Raw genomic sequence first — 22,303 nt, 5'->3', positions numbered from 1 at the left:
ACCCTGTCCTAGTGGGTCGCTGTGAGTCCGCATGGACTTGATGGCACTGAGTTCGTGTGTATTCGGTGCCCTAGGGTGTTGCAAACCAGAAACCTTTACATCTCTTAAAGGGCCACTTTATATTTGCATGGCACTATACAAGTATATTAGACAAAATTCAAATTTTCATATTAGCAAAAAGAAGAACTGCAGATTTTCCCTCGGAGGCTCCTCTCGGGCGGTTGTAGATACCATCCCTAAGTTGCCTTCCAGATAAAACGTGTGTTTAACCAAAAAGCTACATTCCAAACCAGCTGCCATCAAGCCGATTTCAACTCACAGTGACCCCCTAGAATAGAGGCTGCCTGCCCTCGGGGGTTTCCAGTGCTGTCATCTGTATGGAAGGAGACTGCCACTTACCTACCTGAGGCGCAGCAAACAGCTTCATTATGAGTCAGAATCAGACCAATGGCAAGGGGTAAACTTTTGGTTGGATCCTATTTTCTATCTCAACGATTCTTTTGCTTAATTCGAAGATTCTGTGTGGTGACTCACCCAGAGAGTGACTCACGGGTAAATGAGGGAAGGGGGCCACGTTCCTACTCAAACCCACTGTCATTGAGTTGATTCTAACTCAGAGTGCCCTTTGTAGGCTTTGCGTCTGTAAAGCTTTACTGGAGCAAACAGCCTCATCTCTCCCCCTCCAGATGGCTGGTGGGGGTGAACCGCTAACATTGCATTTGGTGGTCCAATGCTCACCCGATCTCCCTACCAGGGCTCCCTGGGAGCCACGTTAGGTACCATCATGAATCACTAAGCCTCTGTGTAATTAGTGTGATAGCTTTGAATTTGACTCCGAGTCATAGAAAAAGATGTTGCATTTCCAGAACGGAGCTCTGTTTGCTCTGTAGGGTAAGGGTTGGATTGCAAACTTTAAAGTTGCTGATGCAAGCCCCCCTAGCTGATCTGCAGAACAGAGCTGCAGCTCTCTGTTCCAGTCGAGATTTACAGGCTCGGAGACTTTATATAGGGTCTCTGAGTCCAGAGTACGATTAGGCTTGCTACTCCCGCAAAGAGTTACTGTCTCAGAAACCCATAGGGGCAGTTCTACCTCGTCTGATCGGTCACTAGGAGTCAGATTCAATGTGCTGGCTGAGTTATGAGTCAGAACTGACTCAATGGCCGTAGATTTGAAATAGTCTCAGTGGCACCCCGCATCCAGCAAGCCAAACTGCTGGCCCTGTTTAGATGGCTCCCTCCAGGAGGCCATGTCTATCCCCACAGATACCTGTCCTTCTCTGCCAACATGCTGTGCTAAACAATAATCAACAGAAGAACCCAAAACAACCCCGAACACCAAGAAGCTTCTGGAACGAAGCACTACAGATACTGTAGTAAAAAAGCCTTGCCAGCCACCCAGGAGATGCGCCTTCCTTGGAGGAAGGGGCTCATTTTGACTTGATGGTGAATCGTTAAAAGTGAACCAGATGATTAAACTTAATAGAACAGCCCCATTAAACTGAAATTACTTTAAAACAAGAAAAAGAAGAAAAGAAAAGAAGATGCAAAAACACATGCCTGGGGCAGCCTCCAACCTTTTATTTGTTGTTCAACTTCTCTGTCTTTCGCAGTGGCCATGATGAATGACATCACAAAAGGGAAAATCCAATTAAAATCGAAGTGCTCAATAAACCCCTACTGTCTGGTTGTCACCACCATTCTCCCTGGCACTTCCCCCCAGGACAGAGAAGAGGAGGACTTCGGCGGAAGGGGAGGAGAAAGGCCAGAAAGAACAAGGGGGTGTCGAGAAGTTGACCTGCGCGCGTGTCAGACCCAGACAGTGCGCTCGGGCGGGGGGTGAGGTTCAATTGTTTTATCATCAGATAATGCCTGAGGGAAGCGATGCGCAGTCCCTCTGGTTTTCAAATATTGATAAATCAGAATGGAGATGGGGTAAGCCAACCCCTCCGTGCGCACTCTTCTTTGGCATCTCCTCTGCCCTTTTATATTGTCTCCGGTGTTTGTTCTGTAAGTCATCGGAATGGGCTCTTCTGACAGCTAAAAATAAGTTTCTGATTACTTTTACCCGAATAAATCTTCTGAACCAGATGTGGTATTCACCTACTAAGTGTGCAGCAATTACATAGTACAAGTGATGAGAGGAGAGCCTAGAAGCTTGTGGAATGAAGAAGATAATAAATCACATGCAAAGCCAGCAGGTGCCACCCCGAAGAAGAACAGGCCGGCTTTTGATAATAGATTTTACCTTAGAGATACCGCGGGTGAATGAAATTGGGTCTTCAAAGTCCTCAAAGCAAAGTTCTCAAAGTCACAATAAGAGCAAAAACACCCTTATTAGGGTGTTCCTCCTTAGGAACTGGAAGCTAATAGCAGTAACAGCAATATGTTAAACTTGGGAGAGACTTTATAATTTAGAACACGCATCACCCTTCCGATGGCATGGATTTTTTTTCCTTTCGTTTTCTGTTGCTGCTTTGCTGTTCTTTTTGTGCTGTACTCCCACCCTCCCTCCCACACTCGTTCAGCCCGCACCTCTCTCCTTAGCTCTGCTATTTCCATGAGTCGATTTCAACTCCCAGGGACCTCGGGGACTCAAGGGAGCTGCTTCAGAGGGTTTCTGAGGTTGTGTGTTTGTACAGGAGCCAACAGCCTCATCTTTCTCCCTCAGAGTGGCTGGTGGGTTTCAAATGACCTTGAAGTTCGCTGCCCCGTGTACAACCTGGTGAAACTAAATGACCAGGTTATTGTAAGACTGTGTGGAGCTGTGATTTCTCCTATTGCCTTTTTTTATGTCTTCCCTCGTCCCCATCATTTTTTGCCAACCTCATCCTTGCTTGTAGCAATGCATGTCGTATTTATTTACCTTGAATTAGATGTTCACAACTCCTTGTCATGTAGTTCTTAATACCCTCACTTTGTGGATAAGGATTGGGGTACCGCGTCCTTCTAGGCTTCTGAGATTCGGAGCTTGAAAGACCGGGAGCGGAAGCCATGCCCAGGTCTGTGGCGCCCCCTGCATGTGTCAGATTGCACCAGGGCTGCTCGAGAGTGATGGCCCAAAGGGCAACCACGTTGGTTTTGATACTCATGAGTTAATGAAAGAGCTGTTTAAGAGCTCTCCTTGGTCATTAGAATCTGACGATGGAGAGTTAAATTTTCCCCAGCGGCTCTTTCTGTGTAATCATGGTTTCAACATTTCTTTAGCTTCTCACATTACACAAATCATGGAGTGCGCTTGTTTTACATGTCTTATTGCGTTCCTCTCACTTCTAAGCAATTTCTTCCCCGTTCGCATTTCTCTTCCATTATGTCTGCCAAATTGCTTTCCAGGCTACTAATTGTCTGAATAATATTCTTTGCACCAAACTCTGCTGTTAACGAGCATGAGCTGTGTGGCATTGGGCCCGGTTTTGCTCCCTGTTTCAAAATAGGAGCACATCGCACCAAGGGATCTACCTACAAGCCCTCTTCTCGCACCCAAGTTCTAATCTCCTGACTCGTTCATACTAGTGGTGTGATTTGGTTTTTTTAGAACCTACATGAATAATGTCATCATCGCAAAAATCCATTTACTTGGCTTCAAAATGATAAATTGAATTAGTTCATGCTTCCCAAAGTGTGTTTCTTGGAAAATTGTTTATTGGGCATTTCCATATGGGTGACAGCCCCCAAACACATTCTGAAAACAAGAAAGAAACCTCGATTCAACAAAGTCAAGTACAACTTTGCACTGCAGGCTTTCAAATGTAGGTGTGTACATATGAACACACGCACATATATAGATTGGACAATGCTGTTCTCTCAGCATTTAGTATAAATGATATTCCATGGAATTTTTAGAGAGAAGGGATTCGTTTGGGGTTTTTTGGTTTTGCTTTTACAGAAAAAGAAGAAAATATTTTAAAAGCTAATTTTTCTCTAGGATGCTATCTTCCGACATGTTTATAGACACTTGTATGCATATTGTGCAGTGTTCATCAAAAGGACCCGGACGTGATAGACCATCTGCTGCTGCTATCTTTATTGTCACATAGCCCATGCCCTGGTCAGGCTGAGTTGGAATCAGGTGAAGATGAACAGTATTTCTACTCAAACTACCTTGATCTTATGAGTTGTAGGGTCTATAATCAGAGCTCTTCATAAAAAGCACTTTTTAATCATTTGTGCATAGGGTTTGATTATCTAAAGATCTATGAGGTACTATTTAAGCTTTTGTTGGAGGGGGGAAATGAAGCAATAAGAACTCAACGTTGTGGAAATAATCTTTAGGAAATGGGTTATTTTCCCAAGTTAGAATTGTCATCTTCCGTATAAAAAATATGTTGGCCTCCATTTGATTTAATCCTTGACCAAGAGCAGGACAATGAGTCATCTGCACCTTTGCTTGGTTACCTTCAGGTTCAAGTACCCACCACCTCTTAGGGCAGGCTAACCTTGCTTTAGGGTGGTGTGAATTATTAGACAGTACTTTCCTACATGAAACTAAAATCTTAATGTTAATTGTATTCCATGTGATTCTCTACACTTCCAACTTGACTTTCATGTAGTTATAATATCTCTTCCCAGAAAAGTGATGATAATCTCCATCGTAGTAAACTAAAGGACGACCTTTCCTAAATTCACCAAGATAGCAAACTATACCCGGAGCAAACTATACCCTGAGGTAGAATATACCCAGAGCTAATTCCAAAACTCAAGGTGTTTTCTGAAATTATATTACTTCTCTACAGGGTCTCTAACTTCTGTGCTTTAAAAGGGAGGAGGAGTGTTTATTCACAAAATCTGAAAACTGTCATAATGTAGTAAAAATAGGAGTTTCCTTCTAGCCAGGCTAATATAAGGGGGCTTCAAAAGGTTTGTGGAAGAGATGGAATGAAAAGATAATGGAATTTTTCCACAAAGTTTTGCACTCTCCTTTTATGTTGTTGGGGAGCAAGCTAATGCTCTTGCCCTTAGTTACCCCTTCTTCAAAATAATAATTGTTCAATGATCCCTAAGTTCTGCTCCCGTTCTGGGAAACTGTGACATATGACATACTATGAATTTATGTAACTTGTCAAAGGATCGACACCTGAATCCCTTACGGAGGCTTAAATGAAAGTAACCGTAGCATGCCTCATCAAGACAAAATATGAAAACATTTTTAGGATCACAAGCTTGACTTTTACTTTCTTTAATTTTTTTTTTCTACACTAGTTACATTCAGACCAGGATAGAGGAGATGGATCACTTAAATATATCCTTTCAGGAGATGGAGCAGGCGATCTCTTCATTATCAACGAAAACACAGGCGACATCCAGGCCACCAAGAGGCTGGACAGGGAGGAAAAACCTGGTTACATCCTGCGAGCTCAAGCTGTCAACCGAAGGACAGGCAGACCCGTGGAACCCGAGTCTGAATTCATCATCAAGATCCATGACATCAACGACAATGAACCCATCTTCACCAAGGAGGTCTACACGGCCACCGTCCCCGAAATGGCTGATGTTGGTGAGTGAGTGGTGGCTCTTCCACCAGCCACGTTCGCTCCTAGAACAGCATCTGAATGGGAACTCATAGGAGTGACATGCACCTCGTCGGATGCAGTTAGAGATGCCGAATTCTAAAATACCATATTTCAGCCCATCCGTGTCTGTCCTTTTTGTAAGTGGTCCCATATTTCTAACTACTCCTTTCAAACCAAAAACCAAACTCAGTGCCATGGAGGCAATTCTGACTCTCGCTGAGCCTGCAGGGCAGGATAGAATTGCCCCTGTGGGTATCTGCGTCTGTCACTCATTACAGGCATAGAAAGCCTGTCTCTCCCGTGGAGTGGCCAGTCATTTCATACTGTCCACCCGGCAGGTAGCAGCCCAATGTGTAGCCACTACGCAACCAGGGCTCCTCAAATAATTTTCCAGTCTTACTTCTTTTCTTATTTTGAAGAAACTGGCATTTCTTCAAGTGAGGACGTATGAAAAGTGTCAGAGGCAGGTGGGAGATAAGGGAGAACATGGCATCTACACCACTTCCATTCCAGCTCCCGCGTCAGGACCTTCTGCCTCTGACCCCCACTTCTTTAGTGGGCCAGAGAAAGCCATTTTATCTACTGCTCATAGCCCATGTGGCTAACAGGCTCCAGATAAGCGTCTCCAGGTCAATATGCAAAGTCAGCCTTAAGTTACACTCGGTTCAAGAGTAACAACTATCTAAGTCACCATAGGTTTAGGTCAGAGATTTCAAGAGAAGTTGTTTAAGTCCATAAACCATAACGCAAATATATATATGGGGGAGGGGGGGTGTATGTGTGTGTGTGTAGGGGATATTGGTCTTTTTGCTCGTTGGTGACATTAAGAAGGTTACCATGACAGTTAGTATGGTGAATTCATTGTGGATGTATCATTCTCCTACCAATTTTAAAGCTAAAACGTGTGGGTTTCATTTGTTTAGCTAGGGAGAAGGGTTACATTTTTTATTAAAGGATACTACTGACATCACTCGCAGTCATATTAAAATACTTGGTGGGAGACACTGCCAAATTCCAAATGACTCGTTAAAGGGCTATTTTTATTTTTGCTCAGTGTCAAATTCTAAAGGGCTGAAATTACATGATGAAAACGTTTCTAATTCTATAATCCTGTGAGTCAGATGTGGAGACGTTTTTGTTCACAGATCCAAGAGTTTGAAAATACCCAACCCACTGAGATGGTCGTAAGACGTCCAGATCATTCTCAGGAGGAAGCTGCTTCTCCTCTTTGCTTGAAACCACTTTGTTTTGCTAGAAAAAGCACAATTCCTCATAAAAGCCAAAAGGAGTAGTGAAATTCCATTAGAAGAAAACTCATCAGGGGGAAAAATGTAGCTTCCCTCTCGCTGGTAGAAGACAGATTGAATTCATAAAGGGCCCTCTCTCCATCATCATCCAGGGCTGCTACAACCAGACAAAGCCCCATGCTCTTTTGACATCATTATAGAACTTACCATTGTGTAAAAAACTGCAGGACAGCTGACACTCCTAGGCCTTCAAAAAGGGAAGCTTTTTCATGCAGGTATGATGATGTTAATCTTCATCGTTATCATAAATTAACAGGACATCTTTGTGATCTATACAAACATCTTAGAGAGGCGACAGAAAAATAGGGTCAACCAATAGTGGGGATTACAAATGGGCACCAAGCAGATCTGAGTCTGAAAACTTTCTCTGCTGCATACAGCAGTGGGTTCCACGGCCCTCGTGTTCTATTTCTCTAAGAAACAAGGATCATTGTCAATTCCTATAGGCTATTATGAAGATTGAATGAGAACGCCGGTGACAAGCTCCCAGCATGATATCTGGTGACCCACACACTTATTCAATAAACAGGACGTTGATTGCTCTTGGTGGGTTTTGTGTCAAAGCGTCATCTTTCTGGGAGCAGGCTGTGAGTTCTTTCTTCCAGAAGTTGGAGCCACCAATCTTTCGGTTAACAGCCTAACCCTTAACTAACCTTTGTGCCACCAGGGCTGGCTCTTAACTGTTGTCCTGATACTGCTAAACCATTGTAAAAATTCTAATATACCCTAACTGGAACATCTCTGCCCCCTTCATGCATGCAAGAAAGAACTCTAACAGTATAGTAACAATTTGTGTGTGGATATTACCCTAAAATCAGAGGCCTTTATTTCTCTTTGAAGTCACAGCTTCCTTTAAGAATATATAGACCTTTTTGTCCAGTAAAAATGTGCATGGAATTTCCAGGAACTTAGGCAACTGCGGTCCCTAAAATAAGAAGGTCTACCTGAAGCATCACCGCCTTCGTTGTGTATTTAATTCAAGATCATCTTGTGAAGTCCAGGGCCCAGATGCTTAGGCTCTGCTGTTGCAGTAACAACTCGCTTTAATCCAAAACTGCCTCCTCTCGGTTCGATGTACCTACAACTTGTTAGAAGCTAGGATTTGTTGCATTATTTGAAATACTGCAAATAACTACTGTATTGATTTAGTCACATTGCTAAGATCTCAAATGAAAGTGGGCAATAAACACAGTTCACTTGAGTTCTAGCTGTTTCTCTGTGATTTTCTGTGCTGTTCAGTGGGGTGTGCTTTGGTCCTTCAGTGTATCGCAAGTCACAAAATAGCTGGCCTTGCAAACTTCACATCCATATCATCACTTTCCAGAAGGGAGAAGACCTGTGATTCAGAATTCCCATCAAACTCATGTCTCTGAGTGGGCAACCCCTGAACTGATCCTTTGGCAAATGAATACCAGATGCTAATTGACTGAGGCTTGGTTCACCAGCAAGAATTCCTATCACAAGAGTCTGATTCCCCCTTGGGGGGATGAGTTGGTATAAGTCCCATCCAAAACCATGACCATCAATTTATCTTTAGAATAATCCACTCGATGTTTATAAATGTCAGTGCCATTCCTTTGAGGGAGAACTCCCAGGAGGTTTCACCACGTCCATTGCCTGGCCTTGATTGCTCTGTCTAACAGTGAGGTCATGCTGTGTCTTTCTGCGCATGTATCAAGGACTGGAAATAGACCTGTAACTTGCTTTCATCTTCTGTCATTTACAGGCACCTTTGTCGTCCAAGTCACAGCGACGGACGCTGATGATCCAACATACGGGAACAGTGCCAAAGTTGTCTACAGCATCCTCCAAGGACAGCCATATTTCTCAGTTGAATCAGAAACAGGTTAGGCTTCCTCTTTGGCCTTTTCACAGTCTATAATTTTAATTGGCATCCTCAGCTGAGCTAGCATTTTTTAATAAAAATCAATCAGTGTGATTGAATCTCCCTTAGATTCATCAGCCCGACACCAGTGACGTATGTGTGAGCATGACAGCCAGAGCATTTTAATCAAGAAATCTGACAAGGAACCTTCCATCCACCACATTTACCGAGGGTAGATGCAGAACGCCTAGGCGCTGCCTTAGATTTGTTCTCCCAGGTGTGGGCGCAGTGGAAAGACTGTTCTCTTTGGAGAACCACTCCTACGACTTCCGGCAGGAAGGAACTGTCCGCCCAGCCCTGAAGACAGCCGTGACCGTGTGCTTTAGGGAGGCCAATAAAATGAGAGTGACAGTGGCAGGGGGCACCCCAGGCAGAACTTTTAGAGTTGGTACCCCATCTACCACGTTCCCTTTCACTGGCCAAAATGATCCCGGCATCATGGGTAGAGCTGGGGTCTCCACCTGGATGCTAGAAGGTATGAAAAGCAGAGTTTCCCGCAGGCTCACCTGGAGCATGAGCAAGAAGTAAACTTCAGTCCCATGAAGCTGGTGAAATTTTGCTATCACGTCATTGTCTAGCCTATCCGGAGACAGCCCTCATCCAGCAAAGCAAAATACCTACATGGGAGTCTTCGTTAACAGCTCATTTTTCTGTCCTTTCTTCAAGAAGAAAGAGGTCCTGGTGGCACTTGCCAGAGAAGTGTTAGACTGCTAGTTTCAAGGTCATGGGTTCAAAACCAGCACTGGCTCCGTGGGAGAATGGTGAAAGGATCTTCTCTTGTCAAGATTAACAGGCTCATAAACTGAAAAGGGGTTGCTATGGGGAGAAATGGATCCAATGGCTGTGGGGTTTGGTTTGGTTTGGGTTTTCCGGCTGAATATTAGTGGTCTCGCTTTGCTGTAACAGAAATGCCACCGAAGGTCATTTGTAAAATAAAATCAAGAAGAATGTATTTATCATGATACAGGAGGTAAAAGTTTGAAATCAGGATACTTGCTCCTCTTGAGTCAGGACCGTTGGTGGAGCAGTTGTGTTAAGCGTTGGGCTACTAACCTCAAAGCTGATAGTTGGTCCCTCTGACTATCCCAAGGGAGGAAGATGAGGCTGTCTTTCTGTACAGATTTACGGTCTGGGGAACCCTACAGTGTCCTATAGGATCACTTCAAGGTGGGATCAACTCGAAGGCAGTGGGTTTGGCTTTTGTTTCGTATTTTTGTCTTGGTTAATGGTGGGGGCGGGGGGATGGGGAGGTTGTTGGTTGGTTAGTTGTTTACAACTCCCTTTTGTCTCTGGCTCCAGAGAAGGCCCTTGTCTCTTCCATCATTCTCCGGTTCCTTGCTGAAACTCGCATCGCATCTACCTTCCCCACTTGCATTGTAAAAATTCTAACCTGATCTTTTTATAACTCAGAACTGATTAAGGTTAGGAGACACACTATGCTATATACACACTACACACGAAAACCCTATTTCCAAAGAGGATCAGATTCCCAAGTATCTCACTGCAATGGAGTCGATTCTGACTCATTGTGCCCCTGTAAGACAGGGTAGAACTGCCCCAACGAGTTTCTGAGACTTAACTCCTTACAGGAGGAGAAAGCCTTGACTCTCTCCTGCAGCTGGCAGCCCCACACAAAACCACTAAGCCACGAGGGCTCCATAGGTTCTGAATTCAACACGTATTTAAGACAGTGGTGAAGGAGAGGGGAGGCGACCCCAATTTAATCTCTAACAGGTCTTATGATGATTGTTTTAAATAAAACAATCCGGAAATTCTACACAGATTTTTCTGTCCTCGTAGGAGTTGAGTCCTCTTTATGCATTTTGCAAAAATGTATTATTGTTAGAGGAAATCAGGCTTTCCTCGATTGTTCCATCTAGTTAGAAGTCGGTGTTTTAAACAGAGCAACGAAGTTGGAAAGGATCCCACGGAGAAAGAAAATGAGAATGAAGCATTAGAATGATTCACCTTAAAGAACAAAAGGCAAAGGTGATCTGTATTAAAATAGAAATGCTCTATTATTTAGAGACCCGAAAGCAGCTGCACTGTCATGGAGAGTTGGACTCTTGGTATAAAATTGACCTGTTGTCTTTGATATTCTTGTTAAAAAATGTAAAGGAAGGCATTTTCAGCTTCCTTAGGTGTTAAGTAATGGAAAGTGCTACCAGAAAAGGTTAAAAATGTAAAAGGCTTGTTGAGGAATATTTGAAGGAATGCTATTAATGTAAGCATAAATCCTTCATGGAGAATAGGCCAACTTTTCAGAAGTTCTTTCAATTAATTATTTTATAACCATCTAACAAAGGAGATCAATTGAACCCAACTTTGAAGTGCTGGTCACTACTGGGACCAGCTGAGCTACTACTATATCCCCTTCAGGACAGGCTAAGTTCTCTGGGATCAGACTAGATGATTAATTATGAGAACGAATGCTGTGTTTTCTGAAGACCAAAGTTTTGTGGTTTACACAATCCCCGAGCATTCATTACGGTGTGTAGATTTGAGGAGCAGTTAGCCAAATCAGTAAAATGAAACTCAAGAATCGGTTCAAGTATTTGGCTTCCTTAACAATTGCCTCATATTACACCCAAGTGTCTTTTCTTAAGCAGCTGCTGGAGAATGCTTTATCCCATAGGCCATGTTCCGTTTTGCTGGATCATCTGCTAATTCTTAATATTTATACTTCTTGCCACCTATTCTGTCTCAGGATTTGACTTACACTTATTTTCATTCTCCTACTATAGAGTGTTTGGATACTTTGGTTTCTGTTGTGTTTTTTTAATGTTTCCCTGCATGCTTATAATTCAGTATCATTCCATCCGGAGGTTGTGTATGATCATTTTTACATCACCCCTGACATTTACACTGGGTTTTGCATATTGTAGGTGAAAATCTGTTTGTTTGCATCAATAAATGATTCCAGGAGGTATTCCTAACACCTCCCTTTCCGCTCCTGGTTTTCCTCTCCGTAGGTATCATCAAGACAGCCTTGCTCAACATGGATCGGGAAAACAGGGAGCAGTACCAAGTGGTGATTCAAGCCAAGGACATGGGCGGCCAGATGGGGGGCTTGTCTGGGACCACCACGGTGAACATCACACTGACTGACGTCAACGACAACCCTCCCCGGTTTCCCCAGAGTAGGAACGTTTTTAAATTTTTAACTTGTTAAAAAAGTGATGTTTACTTCCCATTTTATCAAGGATCAGTGAACTTAGAGAAAGAATTAGGAGACTCTGGGTGACTCAATTGACTACTAATTAAAAGGTTGGCCATCTGAACCCATCCAGAGGCCTTTTGGAAAAAAGATCTAATGATCTGCTTCCCAAAGTCACAGCCTGACAGCCTCCAGATCACAGTTCTACACTGCACATCTGGAGTCTCCCTGAGTGTGTTAGTCTGTGCTGACGAGAGAAACAAATTCATAAGCACTCATGTGTATAAGAAACAGCTTTATATCAAAGAGTAATTGAGAAGACATCCCAGCCCAGTCCAGTCCAGATCAAGTCCATAAGTCTGATATTAACCCATATGTCCGATACCATTCTAAAAAGTCCTCTTCAGACTCATGCAACACATGCAATGATGCAGAATGCAGGAAGATCCCAGGCCAGTGGGTGGGAAATCTTGTGGATCCAGAGGCGGTGGAAGCATCTTGGTGCTGGTGTGGGTCTCCATGTGGCTCCTCCAGCTCCAGTGCTCTGGCCCCATGAGCGTAGCTCCATGTGGCTTGTCAACAGGAATCCCTCCCACGGAGAGTGTGCATCCTGACTCTAGGGAGGAAGACAGGAGTTCCCAAAAGCCTCAGAAGGCCATGCCCACACCGAGGCCTCATTGGCTATGATCTGATTGACAGGCTAGACTCCACCCCTTCACTCAGGTTGACAGTAGTTGATGTAACTGCCACAAGGACTCACAACCAACTCAACAGCCATGGTTTTAGTGGTTTGTTTTCATAAGAAATGGCACATTTTTGGAGAAAGACTTGGCCAAAAAGTTGACCCTTAGTAAATGTAAATTGACTTAGTAAACATTAATGATTCTGTGCTAATAACTGGCTGACGTGCCTGTTGTTTTCAAGGCAGTTTCGTTTTATGTTTCCTATTAAAATTGCTACCGCAGCCCTAAACGTGCTTGTGCAGAACATATGTGTACAAGCTGCCACCCTTTGTTAGGAGAAATTTGACTTCGTGTTTTGTGAATTTAATCAGGCATGTAATCTCTTTTAAATCCTCACAAAGCTCGGTAAGGAGAGGATTTATCACTTTACTGTTTCTAAAAATATAACTGTGGAAAGAACTCTGTACTTAGTCCATTTGTAATCATAAACAGTTTTCTCTATTATAGTTAATTAAGGCACCAAAAAGTCCTCTCCAAATCCTTAACTCACATGACTTGATAGGAAGGGGAATTTTTAATAGATGAATTTTAAAAGCACAACATCCATAAATGCCCATTTCCCATCCCACACCCTTTCAAACAGCAGCGCCCACATGGGAAGTCACTTAAAGGCAGTCTTTCTTCCCCGAGCAAAATTGCTGTCTGACCATGATCTCATGAGAAGTTACTGCAGTCCTCTCCTAGGTCCGAAGCCTGTTCCCTTAACCATGGCACTTTGTAAAAGATGATCGGCTAATGGGTGTTCCTTCTAGAAAGGGCGTTAGACTTGGGTCAAAATAAAATCGCTTTATTTTTATTTATATGTATGTTTTATTAGAGCTAGCTAAAGTTTTTGTTGTTGTGTTTTGGTTTTGCTTTTTTTCTTTAAACCCAGAATGCTCACTTCTGATTTGATGGCTAAAATAAAGGTTTTATGAGGCCCAAAGTCCCGCCCAGCCCTGTGACTTGAGCTGAATGCATCAGGATAACGGAGACTGTGTCTTGCAGTCTCTTTTCTCACCAGAGGGACAGCCTTTGGAAGGAGAGTGTAAGGATGCACCCGCTTCTTGGTACCACCGGGTCTCTTAGGTCACTGCCCGCACTCCTTGGATAACCAAGGCTCATTACTGGACAGGGGAACAAGGAATGTCAAAATGGGTACCAGTTGCTGTCAAGTCAATTCTGAAGCATGTTGATCCCACATGTGTCAGAGTAGAACTGTGCTCTATCGGGTGTTCAATGACAGGGTTGGGTTATTTTTGGGTGGGAGCGGTCCTTGAAGATTACCAGGTGTTTCTTCCAAGGCATCTCATAGAAGACCACCCAGAGGTGGTAGGCTCTGGACAAGCCTAATACTTTGTGGATTAATAGTACTGGCTCACTGGACTTTAGTGATATCCGTGTCTGCTGCAGTCTCTCAAAACCATTTACATGAGTGATTGGTGAAATATAATGGAGGAGGGTAAAATACGTTATACTTTTGCTATTTTATTTTACTTTTTTGCTCACTTGTTTGTTTTTATTACATACCGGGCAACAGATCTAAATGGAAACTCACAAAACTTAAGAGAACGAGTCAAGAGAATAAGAATGTATTTACTTATACCACTAACTCCACAGCTAGACTTCACTCTGTGTACAGGTCAAAGGATGCCTATTTGGATACATCCTCGAAATGGCTGTAATTTACTTCAACCTCATTATTAGCAATGGCAGAAAGGTCTCGTCTCAAGAATTTCTAGTAATTGGCTGCCAGTCACAATCCGCGTTAAGTTGTTTTATATTTCTGCTGTCGGGTGACATTACCAGGAGCCTTTGAACCTCTGTGCTCCCGGCTGCACTCTCCCGACCACACCACCCACTTTAAAGCCTGACTACAGGCTGAGAGAAGCATTGACCGTGTGCAGCGGGACAGATCGTGAAACAGAAGACATAACCTCGGCTATCAGAAAAGTAAAGACATAAGGAAGCAAGGGGCTCTATTCATTCGTTTGAGAAAACCACAAATCTGCCTGTTACCATGGTCCTGTCTGAGAACTGTGGGGGGGAGGGGGAGTATACACACACACACACACCTTTGGGGTTGTGCTAGAAGAATGCTTCGTCTGTGCTTGACTCTTTTCTGTCTGGTGATTAATAGGTTCATACCAGTTTAAAACCCTTGAATCTTCTCCACCGGGGACGCCCATTGGCAGAATCAAAGCCAGCGATGCTGATGTGGGAGAGAACGCTGAAATTGAATACAGCATCACAGAGGGAGAGGGGCTGGACATGTTTGACGTCATCACCGACCAAGACACCCAGGAAGGAATCATAACGGTCAAGAAGGTGCTGCCTTTTCTTAACGTCCCACTCAGATGAATGCCTTGCCGGTTTTCTGCCTGCTGGGTGGCTGAGGTCTATGACATCTCACATAAGCATTCCTCTGGCCTGTTATTTTTCTAATGAGTCAGAAGAGCACCCACTAGGTTCAGAGATGTCTTTGGCTAGCTTTTGGGGGTCCACGATCCTTTTAAGTTGGCATTATCTCCAGACTATTTAGAGTTTTGTATTTAGAAGTTCCTACGTAAGTAAATAGAAACAAATTACCGTATATACTCGTGTGTAAGCCAAGTTTTTTTCAGCCCATTTTTTATGCAGATTTTGGGGTAAAATTGGGTGCCTCAGCTGATATTCAGTCTGCTTATACAAGAGTATATACAGTACATAAGTCAAAATGCATCAAGTAACTTCTGCAAATGAGCAATGGGCCACCCCTGTTCTAGGGGCTAGGGGCACAATAGCACATACAACTGAAAGAGCTCTGCTCTCAGGAAACGACCAATCCAGTGGGAGAAGTAGAACAGGAAGGCAATGACCCAACTGATAAATGTAGAACTACCACTTGTGAGGCGTGCATTGGAAGACACTAATCAAAAGCCTGAGTGGTTGAGGTAACCCTGAAACCGAAATTTTATAAGGAAGACATAGATCAATACAAAACAAACACAAATCAATGACATACATTTTCCCACCACCTCTAGCTACTTTTCCTCCTCTAGCACAACAGTGATAGGTTTTACATTCTCAATTTTGAGTTTCTCCATCAGTACCTGTTGACTCTTTCCAAAAATAACCCTCCAAACTCACTGTGCCCTTGAGTCGGTGCCAGTTCACAGCGACCCGAAAGGACAGGGTAGAACTGCCCCTGGGAATTTCCGAGACTAATTCTTCCCAGGATGAGGAAGCCCGATCTTTCTCCCAAGGAGTGGCTGGTGGTTTCACACTGCTGCCTGACAAATTGTAGCCCAACATGTAGCCATCGGCCACCATGGCTCCTTGTCATTGACCACCACTGCCGGGAGCTGGAACCCAGGACCTTCTGCCGGTAAAGCAAACTTACAAACTAGCTTCACAAAACAGTCTACCGAAGTGTGACCAAAATATCACAAAGCCTGATAAATATAGCCCTGGTGGTGCCGTGGTGATGCGTTGGGCTGTGTGATCCACATGGTCAGAAGTTCAAGACCGCCAGCACCTCCGTGGGAGAGAAACTGGGCTTTCTACTCTTGTAAAGAGTTGCTGTCTTGGAAACCCACAGGGAGGTTTCTATACATCAGCATTGACTCGATGGCAGCCAGAGTTGTTGTTGTTGTTGTTGTTGTTTTTAATAGTATTACATTCCCAGGCAAAAAATGGGATTTATTTTCATGCGCTGTCTGGAAGTTTTCACTGTTTTTCATGCCGAGATGTCATGTTTTCCCTTTTTCTTCAGTGAATACCAGCACTATCTCAACATAAACAACCTTTTTTTTTTTCATAAGTTTTGGATTATGTGTCTTAATATCCGGAAACACGAGCAAGCATGTTTTAGTGACACTCCGACCAATATTTTATGCCATAATATAATTAGGAGGCCATTAGTGTGCATTAACCTTTTTAATTTTCTTTGGGCCTTATCAGATGCAAACTGAAATATTGCCTTAGCCGGCTGAGTGGCATTCGCTAGGATCTTGATTAATTGGGCTTCTGGTGAGCCTTTTCATATTATCATCTGAATCTGGCCGGTAGCAATAAACACCTGGTTCCCTCCCTGGGTCTCCAATCGTGGAGACACTCTGCCCAAAGACCTTTGACAATAATCATTATTTCTCAGGCAAATAATTAGCCCGATGCCCTTATCAGGATATCACTTGGGATAGTTTATTGTCTCGTGCAGAAAAACTTTTTAATTAAATAAACATGATCTATAAAAGGAAAAGAGCCCTGTGGCATCGGGATTAAAGTCAGCTGTTCAAAACCACCAGCCGCTTCTACTTCCACAGACCTTTACAGTATCCGAAATGTGCTGTGGCAGTTCTACCCTGTCCCTTGGGGAGCGGGGAGCTAGGGGACTGAACTGACTCTGACAGTGAGTTGGTTTGGGTTTGGATAAAAATAAAGTGGCATCCTGCTGCCAGGCTGATTCTCAATTCTGGCTGCACCGAGAATCCCTGGAGAGATGTTTGAAACTTCAGGGCACCCAATGTTTAGGAAGCATTGCATATCCATCCCTGGGAGAATGGTGGCAGATACAGGTGATGGGTGCACATCCTAATCAATGTAGCCAATGTCCCTGAAGCGTACAGGCCTAGAATGTTGACCAGGTCAAGCATTGCATCACATATATTTGTATCACACCCACAAATACTAAACTAAAATAAATAAAATACAACGGACCCCCATCACCACTATTTATTCTCATTTATATTGGTCTAGGGTGGGGACCAGACATGATGGCATGTTCTAAACCCTCCTCAGGTGCTTCCAATTAAGACCAGATGTGAGAACATCTGACACCAAATTATCTAGTGTGTGTTTGCCAACCTGCCTCCAGCTTGGCTCTCTCTAGTCCAATATAAGGCTTTAGAAGACAAAGCAAAACCAGATTCTGTGTCCTGCCCAGAATGATGCCTGCACCTCAGCTCAGCACCTGTGGGCAAGAGCTTAGTCCATCCCTTGTCAGCGCTGGGTGTCATCTCTCTTTTTAGACTATGTTATTGTTTCCCGCCCATCATCGACCTGTCGGGAGAGACACTCATGGCACTCTGTCTCCTGTGCTGCCCAGACTCATTACCTTAATATGTCATGAGCAATCTGATCGTGTTTGCTTATTGTTGGTTAGCCCGGGGCGGGAGGGGGGGGAACAGGCTCATGTCTTGACGACGTGTGTTCACTGCTTGAAAGATGTCTCCTTTCTCTACCCCAAGCTTTTGGATTTTGAAAAGAAGAACGTGTACACCCTCAAAGTGGAAGCATCCAACCCGCACGTGGAGCCCCGTTTTCTCTACCTGGGGCCATTCAAAGATTCAGCCACTGTTAGGATTACGGTGGAGGATGTGGACGAGCCCCCAGTCTTCAGCAAACTTGCTTACGTCCTACAGATAAGAGAAGATGCGCAGGTCAACACGACAATAGGCTCAGTAACAGCCCAAGATCCAGATGCTGCCAGGAACCCAGTCAAGTAAGCATGCTTGCTACAACTTGTCTCTGTTTCACAGAGTGGCCGTCCTCATGTAAACGTCAGCCTGCATGTAGCAAAGGACGGATGCCACCTTTTTGCCACCCGACTACTGGTGCTTTTCAGGGAAACTTCCCTAACAGTTCCTTCCTCTCCTTGCTCATCAAAACTAACTTTTAGCAATAGCATAAAACTAAAAATTTAGAAAACCTGATATGAGCTATAAACAGTTCACTGCTCATGTAGAAGTGGTAGCAGGCAAACAGGGAATCACCCAGGATTTTTTGTGGAGAAGCCATATGGAGGGAATAGCCTGTGTGATAGGTCAGGGTGCACTCTCATGTGTGTTACAAGAAAGAAATTTATATGAAGAAGCAACCTTCTAGCCAAGAAGGCGGCTCAGTCCAGTCCAACACAGCTCCATCGGTCTGATGCTGGCCTGGGTCCTCTTGAGATTCGCATAGCCAATGCTGAAAGGTGAGCGGGAAGCACAGAGATGGCGGGGCCGGTGCGTGCAGAGGCATGTGGATCCCAGGTCGGTGAGAGCATGGTGGGGCACCAGCAGTTCTCAGGTCTCAGTGGCCACACGGGACCACCCCTCAAGGGAGGCAGAATGCCAGTAGGCAGGAAGACGGTAGAGCAGAGAGAGTCCCTCACGCTCATCCAAATGACTTAGGGCACCAAGGAGGCATCATCAGGCTACCAGCTGGGTCACAGGTTTGACTCTGCTGCCAGCCAGGAGTGTCCAGTGGACATAATCCCTAAGTACCCGAGCATGGCTTTAAATGAACAGAGCCCTGGCCTTGGGAGTCTGTTTTCAAATGTGAATAACCCTATCAGATCACACTTAGGGCACAATTATAGTTCATTTGAATGCCTCCCCTCCTTTTTTATACAATCTCGAATGATAACAAGAACTGTTTCAAAATATGTCTCTGAAATCCTGGAGAAATTAATGGAGCTGCCTTTGAAGGATCCTATGTCAACCAGCACTCTTTTCCCTGTACTTTCCTTACCCCGTCATGTAAATCATGCTACAAACAAGGCTCAGTCCTCTTTGGGGCAAGCATGCTTCAGAATTCAAGCATCGTATCACAAAAGCACTGAAGTCAGCCAACCACCATCCTTTGACATTAATTTACCAGGACCTTTAACCAATGAAATAAGAATATTGCTAAGCCAGACTATCCTTGTATAAATGATTGCCCATAAATAAAATAAGCCCTTAAAATAAAAATAGAGGGGGGAAAGCTGGCGGAATTCTTCTTGAGCAGGTCACCGAGCTGTTCTCGGGCCCCTCCCTTAGTAGACCAGCCAGGTTCTCAGCACAAAGGTTGCAGCAGAGAAACAGTCTCGAGTTCTGAACTCATGGAGGTTACCATTGATTTGGGGTCTATTGAAAATGCATGAAGGTGTATGGGATTAGAAACAAACAATGTATCCCACATTAAATAAAGCAGAGGGTGCTATTTTAGACAGCGATGCCAGAAGTGGTGGCCAGTCGTGTGTGGAGGTGTGAATGAAGTGCAGGTGTGAGGCTTGCTGAGATCTGGGCAGGGGTGCTTCAAACAAAAGATGGAGACGCAAGAGCCAGGTCTCCTTATTGATCTGGAAGAAGCAAAGGGGCCCGCCAGTGCTGGAAGAGAGGGAGGGAGGCGCAATGCTTTGAGGCAACTGGGAGCCGGGCGTGCTAAGAACGGCTGCTCACACCGGGGTGGGTGGGCGAGTCAGCCACGGTAAAGAGCAGATCCTACGCCGATTGAAATGGGGAGGCTTGACAAAGCTTTGAGTAGAAGAGCTATAGAATCCAAAACTATCTTAAAAGACAACCATTGACGGCTACACGGGGAGTATTTGAGATTTGCAGATAAAAGAATTCCAACTTTTTAACCACTGGGCCCGTTGTTCGAATGAAACTTTATAACAAGGCTCACATATAAAACACAAAAATACCCAGAATAATTTTAAACCAATGGGAAGCTACCTTTCCCGAGACTGGAATACTCGTGGACACTTTGCACTGGACCCGAACTCAACCCAGCTCCCTTCATGAACCCCGTGGATCAGACGTACCCGTTCACTGTTGTTAAGAGGGAAGAGGAGCTCTGGTTTTCACACCCACCCCTGGCACAGGGACACTCTAGTAGTGTTACACAATCACCAGGTCACCCGCGGAGTCCAACGCTGAACCCTGAGTGCTCAAAGTGCACAGATGGAAGCATATGCTTGCTTCTCTGTTCGGTCCACCAGCTTTTTAATGAACACGGTCATGTCCACTGGGAGTTCAGGCCCTAGTTCTGTGCCAAGATTCCTTCTTGTTAACAGAACACTATTCTTACCTTCAGCATTATTTTATTTTTTTACTGAAAGACCAAGTTGGCTTGTCAAACTGGGTTGACTGTCAGCTAAGGTTGACATTTTTCTGCCAGCCTTTCCTTAATGCATGCAGGTTGGGTAGCTGGAACTATAGATGTAAGGATAGGACTGGGCATGTGGATAGATAAATGTATATTTTAGTGATTTGTTTTCTAGGAGAAAATTGATTCTCACCTTAAGGAAATACATCCAGATGTAGTTTTTGCTAACTTCAGACATAATTCTTGAACACCTAGGTGCTAGGTCATATTAGGTGCATGATTAATGCCAGAGAATTCCTCCCCCAAATATTGCCTTACCATTATGCAGCTACAAATCTTTAATTTGGGGGTCCTCCCCCAAAATAATTTTTCTTTGAATAACTAGTAATGTGAATTGCCCTTTGATTTTTACATAAGGGCGTGGTGAAATGCCATTGTGAAAAGTTCGCAGGTGAAAACACCTCCTTTCTTGGCCCACACATCCCTCTGGCTTACGGGCCCAGCAGTGCACGTGCAGGCTTTCCTTCACAGCTGTGGCCAGATCCCAGGTACCCAGCTCTGCCCCAGGGAGGAGAATTTGACCAGTGAACAAATTTCTTATGAACAAATTGCACACGTGAGACACATACAGGCACACCTCACTGCCGTGTGCCCCCCTTGACTGTACTCCACAGACATGGCCTTGTTCACACATGGGAGATTCCAGCAACCCCATGTCCGGCAAGTCCTTGGGCACCATTGTTCTAACAGCACACGCTCCCTCAGTCTCTGTGTCACAGTTTAGTACTCCTACGATATGTCAGATTTTTCATAGTGCTGTTGCTAACATCAAGGGCGAGAGGATAGTGTAAACCTAGCTTTTATACGCACTGGAGAACCAAGCCATTCGTGTGATTGGCTTTATTGCTGTATTTGCTTTATTGTGGCAGCCAGGGACCAAATCCGCAATATCTGTGAGGTGTGTCCACACAGTATCGACAAGAGTAGAAATCAGTTTCATCTCCGCAGACAACACACAGTGTGCAGCAGACCAGGCTCCATCCTTCCTGCCTCAAAGGTGTCCAGTGGACCAGAAAACTCCTATGGGAACCCCACTTTGTGTTGCAGCCGAGAGGAAGGACTCCAAGGGTCTCCCCCGCCCGCCCCCCCTCCACGCCCCCCAGCTGGTTTTGGTTAGACAGGTTGCACAGAGAACAACAGGAGCTCTCCAGCCTGCTGACCCAAATAGGAAGCAGTCAAACAGGGAGGCACCGGCTGGAAGTGCTAGCCCAGAACTTGTGTCTGTTTACCCCTACTGCTTATTTAGACAAACCATTCTACGCAACAAGGAGAGGGAGATGTAGTGGTCGGCCCTGCAGCCCAAAGATGCCAGGGAGTGGGTCATCGGAGGGGTTGCCTCCTCTCAGATATATTGCAAAATAAATTGTTGACTCACAAAGGGCAGCATAGTCCAGGGAGTGGCAGGGGGGAGGGGGCTACCTAGGCAAATGATCTGCTCTAATCAGCTGGAATTGATGACTCTGGCCCTTATCAGTGACATCCACAATTAATGTGACTGGACAGTAGGTATAAATCCTTTATACCCATTGGAATTACGCTGGAAAGAATAGCAACAAATAAATAAGCTCCTGTGACAAATGTCGGCTATTTTTTTTTTTTTTAAGCTGTGGTGGGGTAGTAGGTTACATGTAGAGCTGCTAACCCCAAGAGCAGCAGTCCAAATGCCCCCGTTCCTCCATGAGAGAAAGGTGAGGCTGTCTGCTCCTGTACAATTCTCAGCCTCAGAAACCCAAAAGAGCAGTGTTACTCTGTCCTGTAGGGTCACAATGCGCCACAATTCATGAGATGGCAGTGAGTGTTTTGTTTACTAATTCTTTTTTTTTTTTAAT

General features: G+C 44.5%; 1 protein-coding gene across 1 annotated transcript in view; it reads left to right on the top strand.

Annotated features, from left to right (window-relative positions):
* Nucleotides 1-22,303, top strand: part of LOC101650391 (cadherin-6) — a 79,358-nt gene that overhangs the window by 34,980 nt on the left and 22,075 nt on the right. The window contains exons 2-6 of the mRNA XM_004698089.3: nucleotides 5,197-5,491; nucleotides 8,541-8,660; nucleotides 11,672-11,839; nucleotides 14,719-14,906; nucleotides 17,807-18,060. Coding sequence (XP_004698146.1) covers nucleotides 5,197-5,491; nucleotides 8,541-8,660; nucleotides 11,672-11,839; nucleotides 14,719-14,906; nucleotides 17,807-18,060 — 1,025 coding nt within the window. The remainder of the gene's footprint in view (nucleotides 1-5,196; nucleotides 5,492-8,540; nucleotides 8,661-11,671; nucleotides 11,840-14,718; nucleotides 14,907-17,806; nucleotides 18,061-22,303) is intronic.

Source organism: Echinops telfairi, unplaced genomic scaffold, assembly GCF_000313985.2.
Source record: "Echinops telfairi isolate 266 unplaced genomic scaffold, ASM31398v2 ScPeMD7_7469;HRSCAF=8507_1, whole genome shotgun sequence".
Taxonomy (NCBI): domain Eukaryota; kingdom Metazoa; phylum Chordata; class Mammalia; order Afrosoricida; family Tenrecidae; genus Echinops; species Echinops telfairi.
This window is presented reverse-complemented; position numbering and strand designations above follow the sequence as displayed.